A 15,381-nucleotide genomic window follows, 5' to 3' on the forward strand; every position below is an offset into this window, starting at 1 on the left:
AGGGATTGGTGCAGGGTCCACTGTTATTTGTCATCCAAATCATTAATATAGATGACAATGTTGTTAACATGACTTCTAAGTTTGAGAATGACACCAAAATTGGTGGTGTAGTGAAGAAGGTTACCCAAGATTACAACAGGATCCAAATGAACTGGGGAAGTGTGCCAAGGAATGGTAGATGGAAAGTTAACTTGGACAAGTGTGAGGTGTTGCATTTTGGCAAGTTAAACCAGGGAAAGACTTGCACAGTATATGGTAGGACGTTGGAGAACAGAGAGACCTAGCAGTATAGATACATAATTCCCCAAAAGGTAGACAGGGCAGTGAGTACAGGAGATGTAGTCATGTTGCAACTGTACAAGTCTTTGGTGAGACCTCATCAGGAGTATTGTGTGCAGTTCTAGTCGCTGAGCAATAGGAAGGATATCATTAAGCTGTAAAGGGTGCAGAAAAGATTCACAAGGATGTTATGGGGACTGGAGGGCTTGAGTTACAAGGAGAAACTGAATATGCTGGGGTTTTTTTCCCTGGAGTGTAGAAGGCTGAGGGGTGACCTTACAGGTATATAAAATCATAACCAGTGTTGATAAGATGGAAGGGATCTGAGGGACAACTTTTTCCATACAGGAGGTGGTGGGTATATGGAACGAGCCGCCAGAGGAAGCTGTGGAGGTGGGTACAATTACAATGTTTAAAAGACATTTGGACAGGTACATGGATAGAAAAGGTTTAGAGAGATATGGGCCAAATGCAGGCAAATGGGACTAGCTCCAACAGACATCTTAGATGGCAGAATTGGGGCATGCTGTATGACTCTGATTGATGAGGACAATGTGTGAACCTGCAGACCAGTTTGTTGAACCATCAATGGTCACTGATATTAAGGTTCCCTTTCTTCTCCACTTGCCTCCAACAACTTAGTCAGTAATCATGGACAATTTTCATAGGCAGACTTCTTGAAATGCACACAATATTTCTGTCAGCCATATTTAGGCTGCCCTAAAGTGCCCTCAAATTGTCTCAAATTGTTTAATGGAAAATGCAAAAACAATTCTAGTACTTTTGCCCGTCACCTCCCAAAGCAAAGCAGATCATGTATGCAAATCATTTTATACAGGTGAGCCACCAGTGCAGTCCCAAACTTCTGCTCTTGTAACTGAGTATTTACATGAGTATTCCATTTAAGTGCCTATGACGATTCACACCATACTAAATCACATTAGCGAGAACCAACCTTTCCATTCTCTCTTCACTTTCATCCAAATCAGAAGAGAAATTATATCTCCAAACTTTCAAGTATATTGGTCGGTATTTCAAACATGGCAGCTGATCTACACAAGAATAAGAGTTCCCCCTTATTCTGGCTAGATCAATCTGGATTTGTAATGGTGACTTACGGCTTCACATGCCCATTTTGTTATTTCAGACCTTATCCGTTCCTCTCAGTGAAAGAGATGGCATTTTGTGAACAAAGTTGCCTCCTGAATTCTTCCCACACACTGCCATCAATAACGCTACTCTCAGGCTCCGCTTGTGACTTTAACCAGTTTCCTCAGATTCAGATTAATTTATTGTCATATCCACTGGGGTGCAATGAAATACCTGACTGCCATAGTTAGCCAGTTCCCCCATAAACCTGATATTCTGAGACCACCTGAGAACTTCCACACTTTTCACCTCTTCTCCATTTCAAGTAAATGTGACATATATCTAATGTAATAAGAATTTTATGAAGTAACAGAGAGAAATGCAGTAGGCGTAGACTTCCAAAAGACATTTAATAAAGTGCAGTAGGCTTGTTGTTAAAATCAAAGCCCAGGAAATACAAAGAACTATAATATTATGAATGGAAGATTGGCTAGGTAAGGAGTAACAGTGTAGCAGTGAAATATTATTTTTCACATTGCAGGGAATAATTATAAACACAGTTCCCTACTTTTGCTATTGGGACCAACCTCTATAAAACACTGGTACAGCCACAATAGAATATTGCACCAAGTTCTGGGCACCACATTTTAAGAGAGAAGTACAGGCTTGAGGGTGTGGAAGAGATTTATTATAATTGTTCCAGGGATGAGGGACTTTAATTATACGGATAGACTGGAGAAGCTAGGGTTGCTCTCCTTGGAATAGAGGAGGTGCTGCTGATGGGATCTGACAATGGTACTGAATATCATAAAGAATCAAGTCAGTGTAGGTAGAAGCTATTGACAAAAGAGTCGAGACCAGTGGGCAGAGAATGAAAGTAATTAGCAAAAGAGCCAGAAGTGACATGAGGAAAAAACTTTTCTTGTTTGCAGCAAGTAGTTAGGGAATGCACTGCTGAAGTTGTGGTGGAGTCAGATTCAATTATCCCATTTAAAATGGGAGTTGCAGATGTATAAAACTGTGGTTAGGCTTCATTTGGAGTATTGTGTGCCATTCTGGTCACCACATTACAGGATGTGGAGGCTTTGGAGAGGGTGCAGAAGTTCACCAGGATGTTGCCTGGATTAGAGGGTATTAGCTACATGGACAGGTTAGAAAGACTTGGATAGTTTTCTCTGGAGTGTCGGAGCCTGAGGTGCGACCTGACAGAAGTAGATAAAACAATATGAGCGATAGGGTAGATAGTCAAAGTAGTCAGAGTCTGCTTCTCAGGTTGAGAAACTAGTATACAAATACTAAAAAACTACTAGAGAGCATAGCTTTAAGGTGAGAGGAGGGAAGTTTAAAGGAGATTTGAGGCAAGTTCTTGAAACAGAGTGTGGTAGGTGCCTGGAACATGCTGCCAAGGGAAGTGGAGGAGGCAGATACAATAGCAACACTTAAGAGGCATATGTTCTATGTGCAGGTTTATGGGGAGAAGGTCAGGGAGTGGGACTAACTGAATTGCTCTTACAGAAAGTTATCATGGTCTTTTCAAGCCAAATGGACTGCTTCTATGCTGCAACCATTCTATGTTTCTGAATTCAGGCTTGAGTTCATCCAAGTTCCCAGTAACTTCAGTCAAAAATATTTATTATGTCACTGTACAGCTGCCTTCTGAAATGTTATATGAATTTGTAATTTATTGTAAACCTTTGCATAGTCAATGGAAAGTAAGTGGCAAATTCCTCAAAATCCTTGAGGAGTGAAAAACAGGTTGTTTTGCATAAAGTACCAAAAACAAAAGAAAACATCAACTTATAGAAATAACTTCCCTTAAAAATTCTAAATTGCAATCTTGTTTAAAAGTACAAGTAGACTTATAAAGAAAATACTGGCAAGTGGAATTTGAGACTTGACAACATTTCTAACACATGGGCTTTGGGAGGGGATCTTGTACCAAGCTAGCTCCCTCATGTGGTAGAAATGGTACAAAACGAAGAACTCTTAGTAGTGTGGCTCAATTCACTTACAATTAAACAGGTCAGAAAGTAAAGCATTCAACAATCAAAATACATCTGCATATACTGTTTTGCATTGTAGCGTTCAATAAACAAAATACTTAGTTATTACATTTAAAAAAGGATAGGTCAATTTACAAATAGCTCTAGTATCAAAGTAGCATATTTAACACATGATGATCGACTGACATTAGTTTAGGCAGAGGATAGAAATGGTCCGAAGAGAAATGACATCAGCAGCTAGAAGAGCTGACAAAGTTATTTAATAACTGGTTTCTATATTACCTTGATTTAAACATTTTATTGTATTTTACCACTCCAAGTGATTTATTACTTTATATAAAACAAACTGCTGGAGGAATTCAGCAGGTTGATCAGCACCTGGATGTTGGGTCCTGACCCGAAATGTTGACAGTTCCTTCCCCACCACCCCCACAGAGTTCCTCCAGCAGTGTGGTTTTTGCTCCAGATTCCAGTATCTGCAATCTCTTGTCTCCAACTTGTAAAACAATTAGTGCTTTAAAAAAGGATGTACAAATAAACTGCAAAATGCAACTTACAGAATTGTAACACTAAATTATGGTACAATAACCTGTGTTCCAACAGTATAGACATCTGTATAGCTAACATCTTACTTGGACTTTGTGAGCCAAGAGATAGATCTATAATTGATTAAAACACACCACTTTCTACATGTAATCCACCTATCCTTGTCCTAGCTACAGTCACCCCTGACCTCTGCAATTTAATTTATACTAATCTTTAAAGTGTACAACAATATAAACCTACCTGTGTTGCAGGATTAAAAGATCTTCGCTGGTTACACTAGACGATGTGGATAAGTCATGAGGAGGAAAAATTCTATAGATAATCCAGCTGTCTTAGCTGACCCAATTCTTCAAACAGCATTACAAGAGTAACTCACAACCTGTTTCATCTCATTAGTGAACAAATGTCAAACACCAGCTGGTGTGAGGAAGCAAAATGATAAAGCACACTTTGCTGGTTTTGTCATCTCCTCTCCAGTAACTCATTTCTGAGAAAAGTTACCCTATCTACAGTCTCATTAAACAACCTTTCTTTATGCAAGCATCCCTACTATAGGTCAAATCTAATGCTGATCTCAGTCTAATGCTGTCCCCAGTGTGCATTTTTCAGCAGGCCCCACTGCTACAGAATATCCTGCAGATTTCTTCTAAGAGATCAGCTAAGGTAAATGTGGGGTCTTTAGAGAATGAGGCTGGTGAACCACAAAGAAATAGCAAATATGTTGAATAAGTTTTTGCATCAGTTTTCACTGTGGAAAACAATGCTAATATCCTCGATGTATCGCACAGGCTAATTTGACAAAACATAATAGAACTTAGAAAAATCCCAAGGGATAAAGTGTTGAAGAAACTTGGGGCTACTCCTGCTCCAGCTCAGATTTTCTTTCGTTCTTGTGCAAGCTCATATGCAGGTACAGCAAGAAATTAGACAAACTAATATAAACGCCATCAGCTATTGCTCAGGGAAATGAATACAAATTTGGAGAGGCTATGTTTCAGTCATATAGAGCATTGGTAAGACCACATCAGGAACACTGTGGATACTACTGCTCTCCTGATTAAAGGAAGAATGTTTGTGGGAAACTATTCTGAGGTTTTCTAGACTGATACCTGGAATGGGGTGGGCTGTATGAGCTGCAATTTGGAAGCATGAGAGGAGATGATTGAGATATACAAAATCCTGACTGGTCTTGATAGGGTGGATCTGGAGAGGATGTTTCTTCCTTTGGGAGTGTCTAGAGATTGGGTTCTATTTAAAAGGGAGTCATCCACTTAAGACAGTCAAAGCAAAATTTCTCTCATAGGGCTGCAAGTCTTTGGAACATATTTGACAAGAAGCTTGTTACCAGAAGCTTGCAAGAAAGTGGACTTGAGATTACAATCTGATCAGCCAGTATTTTCTTGGAATGGTGGAGCAGGTTCAAAGTTTCAAGTGGACTAATACTGCTCCTAATTTTTATGTTTCTGCTTATTGGTATTAATAGCTTATCAGGTACAGTCAATCTTTTTGGTTACAGAAATATAATTGCTTTAGGGGAAAGAAGATTTACCAGCAATGATCTGCATTTCAGGATGCGTCTCAGCATGTACCGTCAAGATATGGAAGAGTGTCCAGAGAGAACATGGATAACCTCTGTACTGTGGTTGACTGCCCTGGCAGCCAACCCACTCAACAGTATTTCTAAGAAACATTCCAGATATCTGCAAGAGAAGAATGCACAAATAAATGCCTAAAAAGTATATTTATGCCTTCACTATTTATAGGAGTCTTTAAAATAGTTCTATCCAAGTGTTGGAAGAAGTGCTTTTTGGATTAACACTGGAGAGTTAAATGAATAACTACTTTATTGTGAATACAATTGCTATTTCCTAAAAATATATTGCTAGGGTGTGGGTGACACTAGCACAATTATCCATCTCAAGTTTTGTGAATTGTGCCATCTTCTTGAACCACTACTGTGGCTAGATGCAACCAGTAGCTTGCTAGGCCATTTCAAAAAGTCATGCACGTTTTTGTGGAACTGTATCCATATACAGGTCAGACTAGATAAGGGTGGCAAGCTTTCTTTTCTGAAGAACATTGGGTTCATAAGACAATTTATTCATCAGACAGCCTCATTGTCACTTGAACAAAAACAGTTTTTTTAACCCCAGATTTTACATACAAAAGTGCAACAAAGGCAGCTCAGCACACAGAAAATAGGAATGCCATATTTGAGCACCCAGCGTCAAATGCTTTGAAATAAAAATGCAGCAATCCCAGAGATAATTACGATGCAATAAATGATAACAGAAAAGAACAATGTACATAAAATACAAGTATTTTTACTTACAACTACAAAATGATCACAGGCAGCATATGGAGGGGCAGCAAGAACTGAGGTAAATTTTAATATCTTAATGTAATATTTTGATATGATAATTAGTTTAGTGCCTAGTGAAATCTTAGAGGGCAGATGCAGTTAAACACTCCATTTTTGCTCATCTTGGTCAAGGGCTCGAGAAACCACCATTTTAACAAGTTTATTTCCCATCTTTGAATAACCAATCAACTTCTTATTAAATCTAACATTGTGATTACTTCACCACATGTTTTCTGTGAACTGATTATGGAAGTATGCTAACAGTAATTCAAAGACCTTTCATCCCAGGGGTGTTTTACTTAACTCAACTGAGAAAAAAAACTGCTTGGGAAGAAAGAAATTGGAAGAAAGGGTGGCTGGAAATACATTTCAGTGAACTTTATTGCTAGCTCACTTCATGTACGCATTATGGGTATTTTCCTTTACACTCTCTAGATCTCAGCTCAAAACAGCATCTCAGAATTTTTATCCCTGTCCATCTATCCATATAGCAGGAATAATGCATAAGAATCCATTTCAGTGAAGCCTCATCATTTACGTGAATGGAATGTTGCAGTTTAACTATTTTTAAAAATTGTCCAAGGAAATAGAATAAAGAAACAAGCAAAGTAATATAGACCTAACATTTTGAATAGGAAGGGAAATACATAAAAGCAATGGCTTTCTGAAACCATTCATTGTGAACCTACTTTGAAGGTTTGCATGCCAGGTGAATGAAAACCTACTGCTACAAAGGCTCAGAAGCGCAACTAGTTTGAGCATTCATGACCCCACCGCTATGAGTCCAAAACATTCAACACCAATGCACGCAACAGCAATTTGCACAAAAAGACGCTACGAGGAGCTCTAATTGTGATAAAGTTAGGTGCCAAAACAAAGAATTCCTCCCTTTAGTGCCAAGGAATACTAATCAGCATTATCAATGATCAACAAAACACTTACCCTCATTTTGTTATTCACCAGATCTAAAATTGCATCATAAGGAATTTTGTCCAATGGAAGGCTCACCAACCACTCTTGTAATGTTTCCAGTAACTTCACTACTGGCTGCGGTCCAGGAAACAGCTACCAAACAGGGGAAAAAAAAACTTGTCACTCAAGAATCTAGCATAAAATTAAGCATGGCCACTAAATTAGGATATACTTTAATAATATTTCACATTAAATAATTGTTATAGACAATGCTGATGGAAGCTACATGCTATTAATGATGCCCAACCCTCTTCCTATCGCAACACCATCAGCAAAATGCTCTGTCACCACAGAATTTATATTTTGAAATGCATATTGCAGGAAATTCCACATTGTGACTTCTCTAATCACTAATCTTCTGATCTCTTCACCACCTAAGCTGTTGCTTTAAGCAGCAATACTTAAACAGTAGCTCTGGAGCCACATGACTCTCTGACATGCAGTCTGCAGCTGTCTGCCTCACACCATGACATTTTATTACACTAGATTGCGTTTCCCCTTATAGACTGCTAACACTTAGATAACTGTTAAAAACAATTAGAATTCATTGAACATTGTGATCATGTGCATTCCCCTTATGGACTGCTGTATGTGTGTGTTGCTGGAGTGGTGCACAGGGCAAACTAGTTATGTGGCTTTTTTGGTCAGTGGTGATTGTGGCTCCAGAATCACATACCTGTGAGTACCACTGTTTTAAAGGATTTTTATAACCTTTTAAAGATAAAAAAAAATTAAATTTGTTTTGCTGTATACCCAAAACTAAATGTTTTGTTTGAATGACAAAACTGATTGGCCAAATTAGTTAATGGCCTGCAAATGTCATTTTAAAGTAATACATTTCATAAAATTACATACAGCATAATCAGTTTGTCTGAATTGTTGAAGTGTTAATTAAAACAGTGTCAGAACTCATACCTATGCTTGCACAAATTGCTTTAGGGGCAGAGAAAATTTAAAAACGTTTGCTCTCCTTTACCACTCATACTCTGGCAACAAGATGCAGCCAGGCATTGCCTTAGGTTCTCTCAATATTCTTAACATACTTCCTCAGAAGGCCAAGGAAATTCTGTACAGATGTACCACAGAAAGCATTCTATCTGGATGCACCAGTTTAGTATAGCAACTGCTCTGCCCAAGATGGCAAGAAATTGCAGAGTTGTCAATGTAGCCTAGTCCACCACAAAAACCAGCCTCCCCTCATTGATTGTCTACACTGCCCTCTGGAAAGCAGTCAACGTAATCAAGGACCCTTCCCACCCTGATCATTCTCTCTTCTCCCATCAGGCAAAAGATACAAAAGCTTGAGAACACATACCACCAGGCTCAAGAACAGCTTCTATTCCACAGTTATAAGAATCTTGAATGGACCTCTTAAACAATAAAGATGTACTCGATCTCTCAATCCACCTCGTCATGGCCCTTGCACATTATATATCCACCTGCATTAAGTTTTCTCTGTAACTATATTCTGCATTGGTTTTTTTTTCCCCTTTTGTACTATCTTGATGTACTTGCATATGGAGTGATGTGTCTGGATGGCATGCAAGCAAAAGCTTTTCACTGTATCTCAGTATATGTGACAATAATAAATCAATTACCAATTAGGTGAGACTGCTTGGGTAATTCAGATTAGCTATGTTTGAACAAGTCATGAGAAAGCAGATATTGCCAAAATCTACCTCTTAATAAGCAGACTTTTTAGCTTCACACTAGTTTGTGCATATAATGCACATGTTCACTTCGCAAGTTTACAGTGAGCAAAAAAGGATAGAGACAGTAAAAGGAGCTACACCCAAGTCCTTGAATTATCTTTTTCATCCTAAAGTCTGAAGACTATTAAAAGCCAAAATTTGTTACCACCAAAACTTAATATCCCAATTTACTTTTTCTTTCTATGTTCTATTTTAGCCTTAATGGGCCAAAACATTGAGTCATTCCTACAGTTCATCTACTGATGAGAGAATATAATGAAAATGTCTACTTAAACCAGAGCATTGGTTTTTAAGAGGACAAAGAATTCTGGAGGAAGCACAATTAAAGATCCAAGATTACAGAGAAATGCTAAGTGACTGCCGGAAATCTAAGATAAAAATGATGTTGGTTATCTAAAACTGTCAAACCAGTTGTTAAGACTAATGTATCCAGTCAACAGGTACTATTCATTCAGCTTGCATTGAGATTCAGTGGAACAATGCAGGAGCTGCAAACCGTTGTTTGTCATTTACATTAACAATTTGGATGAGAATGTCATCAACACAGTTAGTAAATTTGCAGATGACACCAAAATTAGTGGAATAGTGGACAGTAAAATTTATTTAAGATTACAACAGGCTCTTGAACAACTGGGAAGAGAGCCAAGGAATGGCAATTGGAATTTAACTCAGACAAATGTGAAGTGTTGCATTTTGTGAAATTAAACCAGCACCGGACCTGGACAGTAAGTGGCAGGGCCATGGAGAGTTTTGTTGACAGAGACTTCAGGGTACAAGTATATATTTCCCTGAAAGTGGTGACACAGATAGGGTGGTGAAGGCAGCATTCAGTATGCTTGCCTTCATTGGTCAGGTTAGTGAATACAAGAGTTGGGATATTATGTTACAACTGTACAAGATGTGGGCGACTTTGGAGTATTGTGTGCAGTTCTGGTCACTGAGCTATAACAAGGACGTCATTATACTGTAAAGGGTGCAGAAAAGATTCACTAGCCCTCGAGTCTGGTTACATCCTTGAGTTACAAGAAGAAACTGTAATAGGTTGGGGCTCTTCTTCCCTGGAGCAAAGGAGGCTGAGGGGTTACCTTATAGAGGTATATAAAATCATGAGGGGCATAGATAGGGTGAATAATCAGTCTTTTTCCCAGGGTAGGGGATTCTAAAACTAGAGGACATAGATTTAAGGTGAGAGGGGAGAAATTTCTAGGGGATGCAAGGGTTAACTTCCCCCCGCTCTCTTCCCCCCCTTCCCCCCTCCCACACACACAGGGTGGTGGGTACATGGAATGAGCTGCCAGAAGTGGTAGAGGTGGGTACAATTACAACATTTAAAAGGCATTTAGACAGGTATGTGGATAGAAAAGGTTTAGCAGGATATAGGCCAAACACAGGCAAAAGGGAATAGCTTAGGTAGGCAGCTTGATCAGCATGGATGAGCTGGCCCAAAAAGTCTGTTTCTGTGCCGTATAACTATGACTCTAAGTGGAGAAATCAGAGTGTGAATGAGGGAGAATTAAATTAAGAGAAGACTGGAAACTTTGGTTCATGCTTACAGAATGAATCTACATTTGGTCTCCTCAGTGTACAGTAAACCACAGTGAGCAGCAAAATAGTATGTTAAATTGAATGTGGTACAAGGAAATCCTGCTTCATGTGAACAGTGTGTTTGGGACTTGGATGGTAAGGAGGGAGGTCGTGGTGAAGGGGCAAATGTTGCATCTCCTGGAGTTTCATATAAAGTACCATTGTAATCAAAGTGTTGTGGCAGAAACTGTCCATTCAGAATGTTAAAAGGGGGAAGAGAGAAGGCAAGCCAATTGGTGGGATGACACTGGAGGAACTGGAGGTTAAGGAAAAAGGAAGACATATTAGAAACACTGGTATGAGAGGTGGCATTTTTAGGACTTGTACAACAGAGACAAAGAAACTAGGAAAACAGGATCAAGTCCTTGCCAGAAGCTGGGTAGAAGGGTGTATAATCATGGGTAGCTGTGCGAGTCAGACAGCCTGTAGTAAGTACTGGCCGGTTGTATGAAATGGAAATCAAGAAGTTGATGGGAAGAAATGGAAGTGAACAACATGAAGGTGACAGCAGGATGAAATTAGCAGAATAGGTCAGGACATTTTCTGGGTCCTGGTGAGAACAAGCAGCAACAGCAGTACACTGAAAGGAGAGGTGAGTAGATCTGAAATAATGTTCTGAATACCCCAGAGGGAAAGGCACAGCTTGGACTCACATGGGATCCCATAACATCCCTCCCATGAAGGAGGCAAACAAATTCAAGGTAATTATTTAATGCGAAGGGCACTAATGCAACAAATATTCAAGGAAGCAGCAAAAGCATCCCGGTAGGGGATAGAAATGTAGGTGGAATGAACCCCTGATGTGAAAATGAGACACTTTGTGCCGGGAAATTATCAAAGAGGCAGAGGGCATCAGAGGTCATGAATGTGTGGGAAGAAGCTGGATACGGAAAGAAAATTTAGGACAGGAAGAAATGAGCACCATGAGACCAGAACAATCTGAAACAATGGGACTAATGGGCTATATGCTCACTGAAAGCAAAGTAGGCTATGCATGACTGGGGGAACTTGAAACCAGAGGCTGTAGAAGGAAGGTCTCCAAAAGGAAATTAGTTCAGTGATTTTCCAGGAAACAAAGTCTGATATTCAGTGGCAGGGTCACGTTTTAAAGGAACATATGAGGTGGTATCAGAGGGCTTTCAGAATTCTGTGCACTAACGTGATCATCTCATTCATTCCTACTTAATCTCTCGCCCCAGACCCTAGTTAATGAATTGATTATATTTCACTAGGTACAGAGATCAAAACTACATACAATAACCCCAGTTGTGGATGCACCAAAACACTATAATCGCTGCAGCATTCCTTTGTACTCCAACCACATCTTATGTAGAAGGCCAGAAACCCGCGTTCTCTCTCAAAAGTTAACTTTGTGTTTCATGAGCCAGCACACCTAGTGTGCACTGTACATCAGTTTCTTTCCATTTTGAAAATATTGTTCTTCTATTCTTCCTACTACAACATACCATTTCCAACTTCTTAGCCCCTCCACCTGCCAAATCCTTCAACAGACTCTTTGCACATCCTCCCAGATGGCATTGTATAAAGGATACATTATACACTTCCCTTTCTTCCAAATCATCAATACAGACTGTGAAAAAAAAGGACGCAGTACCAATTGTAATCACCCACCAACTTAAATAAAAGTTTTATACTATTCTCATTTCTGCATGCTAATATATTATCCTAAACTCACGCATCTTTATTTTAAGTAATAACATTATGTTCTTAGATGTGGTTCAGAGAAAAGGAACAAAGAGAAGCTTGTAAACAATAGGCATATGGAGATGGGATTATGACACATGTACAATAAACAATGTTCTACATGCCACATTAATAATAAAACTGAGTCATGCAAATAAAATTAATTGCTTGGTTTTATTCATAGAAAGAAAACTATTCTTGTATCGAATCCCTTAGCAAACTCTTGAGAGTCCAGAAGCGGACATTCGAGGACAGAATCCTAAAATGTTAGTAAATGTTATTTTGATCAATAGTCTGAGCAAAAGCCAGCTGATCTCACAAGAAACAAAGCTGAGGATTATGAAAGAAAGAGGAAGAATGCCATATGTAGTTTAATGGCAGTTGAGCCACTGGAACTACTAAATAATCACCAAGCTTGTCAGAGTTACGAAAGAATAATGTAGGATTTAATATTAATCTTTAGAACTTCTGTTCCTTTAAAGAAATCAGGAACAGACTTAGCTCAGGAGGTTAAAGGAACATAGTGTAAAACAGGACTAAATGCACAAGGATACATGGAAGAGTTGGACTAATGGAAGTCTACTCAGTGCATTATGTATTGAAACACAAGCAGCAAGTCGACCCCTCACAATCCTATGCCTTGATCCCAGAGGAGAATCTACCTTGATCTTTCTAAATACCAATAACAGATGCTATGATTCATTACTCTATTAGATCGCCTTCTGTCCCCGAGGCACATCTGTCAATTGTTGTGTGCAATTTTCTACTACGAGATTAATAAATGACATTTTAATTCAAAGAAGAGCATTGCAAGCAATATAGTTTATTTCATTTGTGATCTTTTCTAAAAACAATGGCTTGCAATACCTTATTTGACCAAGACCAGAAATCATAATCTAGGTTCATCACTTATCTGCATGTGGATTAAATAGCGCTGCTCGACATGTAGCAAGGAGCAGAGCTGCAGTTACAGTTGAATAAAATGAAATTGTTAGACACATTTACTTTGACTGGATGTTTAGAAAGCAGACATTTACAGTGTGTTGCATCAGGTTTGAACCGAAGTCTTTTGTCCAGCATTTTGATGCAATGTCATGACAACAGAAGGCCCAGTTTCAATATCCAGATACTGATTTCAGCACTGGGTTTTCTGAGCAGTAATGGGGAAATATATGCAGCAATCATTTTCTACATTATAGCAGTAATTACACTTCCAAAGCACTACTAACGTTGGTAATAAGTTGCTTGAGGATGGCCTTAGAGGTAAACCTCAATACCACAATAGTAATAATACTGCAATGTAAATGAGAAGCAAATTCTAGACATTTCCTCATTAGTCAAGATACAAAATGTGGATTTTCTTCAATACATTAGCTTTTGGTTGATTGTACTTAACATTGAGTGAAAATATTTTAGATTTTACAGAAGAACTCATTTACAGAAGCTTCTCCAAAGATCTGAAAAGGGGAAGAAACATTTAGCATGCTCATTGTACTCAGGTAAATATAAAATCTCCACAGATTTCAACATCTGAATTTATCACTTTAAATTTCTGAGCAATAAACAAAAATGTTAAAAATAAAATGAGGTTTTCAAATGCCGAACAACAATATTTGAAAATTTTAGGTCAGCATTCTTTTACTTTCTTTGACTATTTAAACCCAACATAATCTTGGTGGGTTTGGCATTATGGAATACATCCATCTAAAAACTAATCTGCACAGTCAGTTAAAGGATCAAATCAATAGATGTCCTCTTTTCCTTTAAGAAAGGGGTGTGTTAATCTTACCATCATACTAACTCGGCCAACTGATGCCATTTTGGTAGAGCACTATTAGAAAAAAATCAGGGGTTGCACTTATAAAGCCTCAGGATCAAAACAAAACTGCCACGAGAAGAAATTCTTTGTCATTCTCCAATTCAGAAAATTCAGTTACATCAAATGGAAAAAATACTGCATGCAGCCCATAATTTGATAAATTAACAGCAGAATAAAAAACCCCTTTGAGTGCCAGCTTTATCAGTGTGTAGTCAATATTTTTGTGCACGTCAATTGGCACAAGGCTACTTTCGCAAGTGCCAAGCTATTAAATGTGGAAACTGTCCAGTGAATTTTTCTCGCACTATCTTTGGAAAGAACATGCTTCCTTGGGTAAGGAAATCAAAATTGCAAGCAATACTCCAGTTGCAGTGTCACCACAGTACTATCCAATTGCAATAGGACTCATTTATTCCTCTATTCAAATCCTCTCATCGTCAAGACTAACATGCAATTTGCCCTCTGAATCTCACGCAGCACCTGTAGAAGGACATCCAGGCCCCTTTGAACATTACCCTCTCTCTCACCATTTAATAATGACTCTGTTCATCTGCTATCGCATCAAGATGGATGACTCACTTTTATTATATTCCATATGGCATGTTCTTCCCAACTCTCTCGGCTTGTCTATTTCTCCTTGAAGACTTTACATTCTTCTCTGCAATCACAATCCCACCTAGTTTAGTATCATCAGCAAACTTCAAGATACATTTCCTTCCCTTGGTCAGACTCCTGATGTACATTGTGCATAGCCAAGGCTCAAAGTGTCTATAGTAGGATTTGGCCATTAAGCCCCAAGAGCCTTTCAATACGAACAAGGCTGCTGCGCCATTCAATAAGATTACAGCTGATTCAATATTCCAAATCTACTTTCCTGCCCTTTCCCCATACTCTGATTAGAAATTTATCTACCTCAGCCTTAAATGTAACCCAGTTTCTGCCCCAACAGCTCTTTGTGGAAGAATCCTGAAGTCACATGACCCTTGGAGAAGAAGTTCTTTATTGGGTCCTACACCCCTTTTTACGAGAACATACCCTCTGGTTCTGAACTCTCCCATTGCAGGACATATTCTCTCAGTACCCGCCCTGTCTAACCTCTCAGGATTCTTATACGTTTCAATAAAATCGCTTCTCATTCTTCTGAACTCCAGTGAGTTCTGACCAGTTTTACCTTTCCTCTTCAGGCAATCCTTCCATACCTGGAACCATTCTGGCAAATTTTCTCTGTATCACCTTTAATGAAGGGATATCTTTCCTTAAATGGGGAATGGTGGGGTGGGAGAGAAACAAAATTGTCCTCAGTACTCTAAA

General features: G+C 38.8%; 1 protein-coding gene across 1 annotated transcript in view; it reads right to left on the bottom strand.

Moving 5' to 3' along the window:
• qsox2 (quiescin Q6 sulfhydryl oxidase 2) overlaps positions 1-15,381 on the bottom strand; it is a 61,491-nt gene that overhangs the window by 22,778 nt on the left and 23,332 nt on the right. The window contains exons 9-10 of the mRNA XM_052037020.1: positions 7,222-7,344; positions 5,467-5,617 (exon numbers count right to left, since the gene is read on the bottom strand). Of these exons, the coding sequence (XP_051892980.1) occupies positions 5,467-5,617; positions 7,222-7,344 (274 nt within the window). The remainder of the gene's footprint in view (positions 1-5,466; positions 5,618-7,221; positions 7,345-15,381) is intronic.

This window comes from Pristis pectinata, chromosome 23, assembly GCF_009764475.1.
Source record: "Pristis pectinata isolate sPriPec2 chromosome 23, sPriPec2.1.pri, whole genome shotgun sequence".
Lineage (NCBI taxonomy): Eukaryota > Metazoa > Chordata > Chondrichthyes > Rhinopristiformes > Pristidae > Pristis > Pristis pectinata.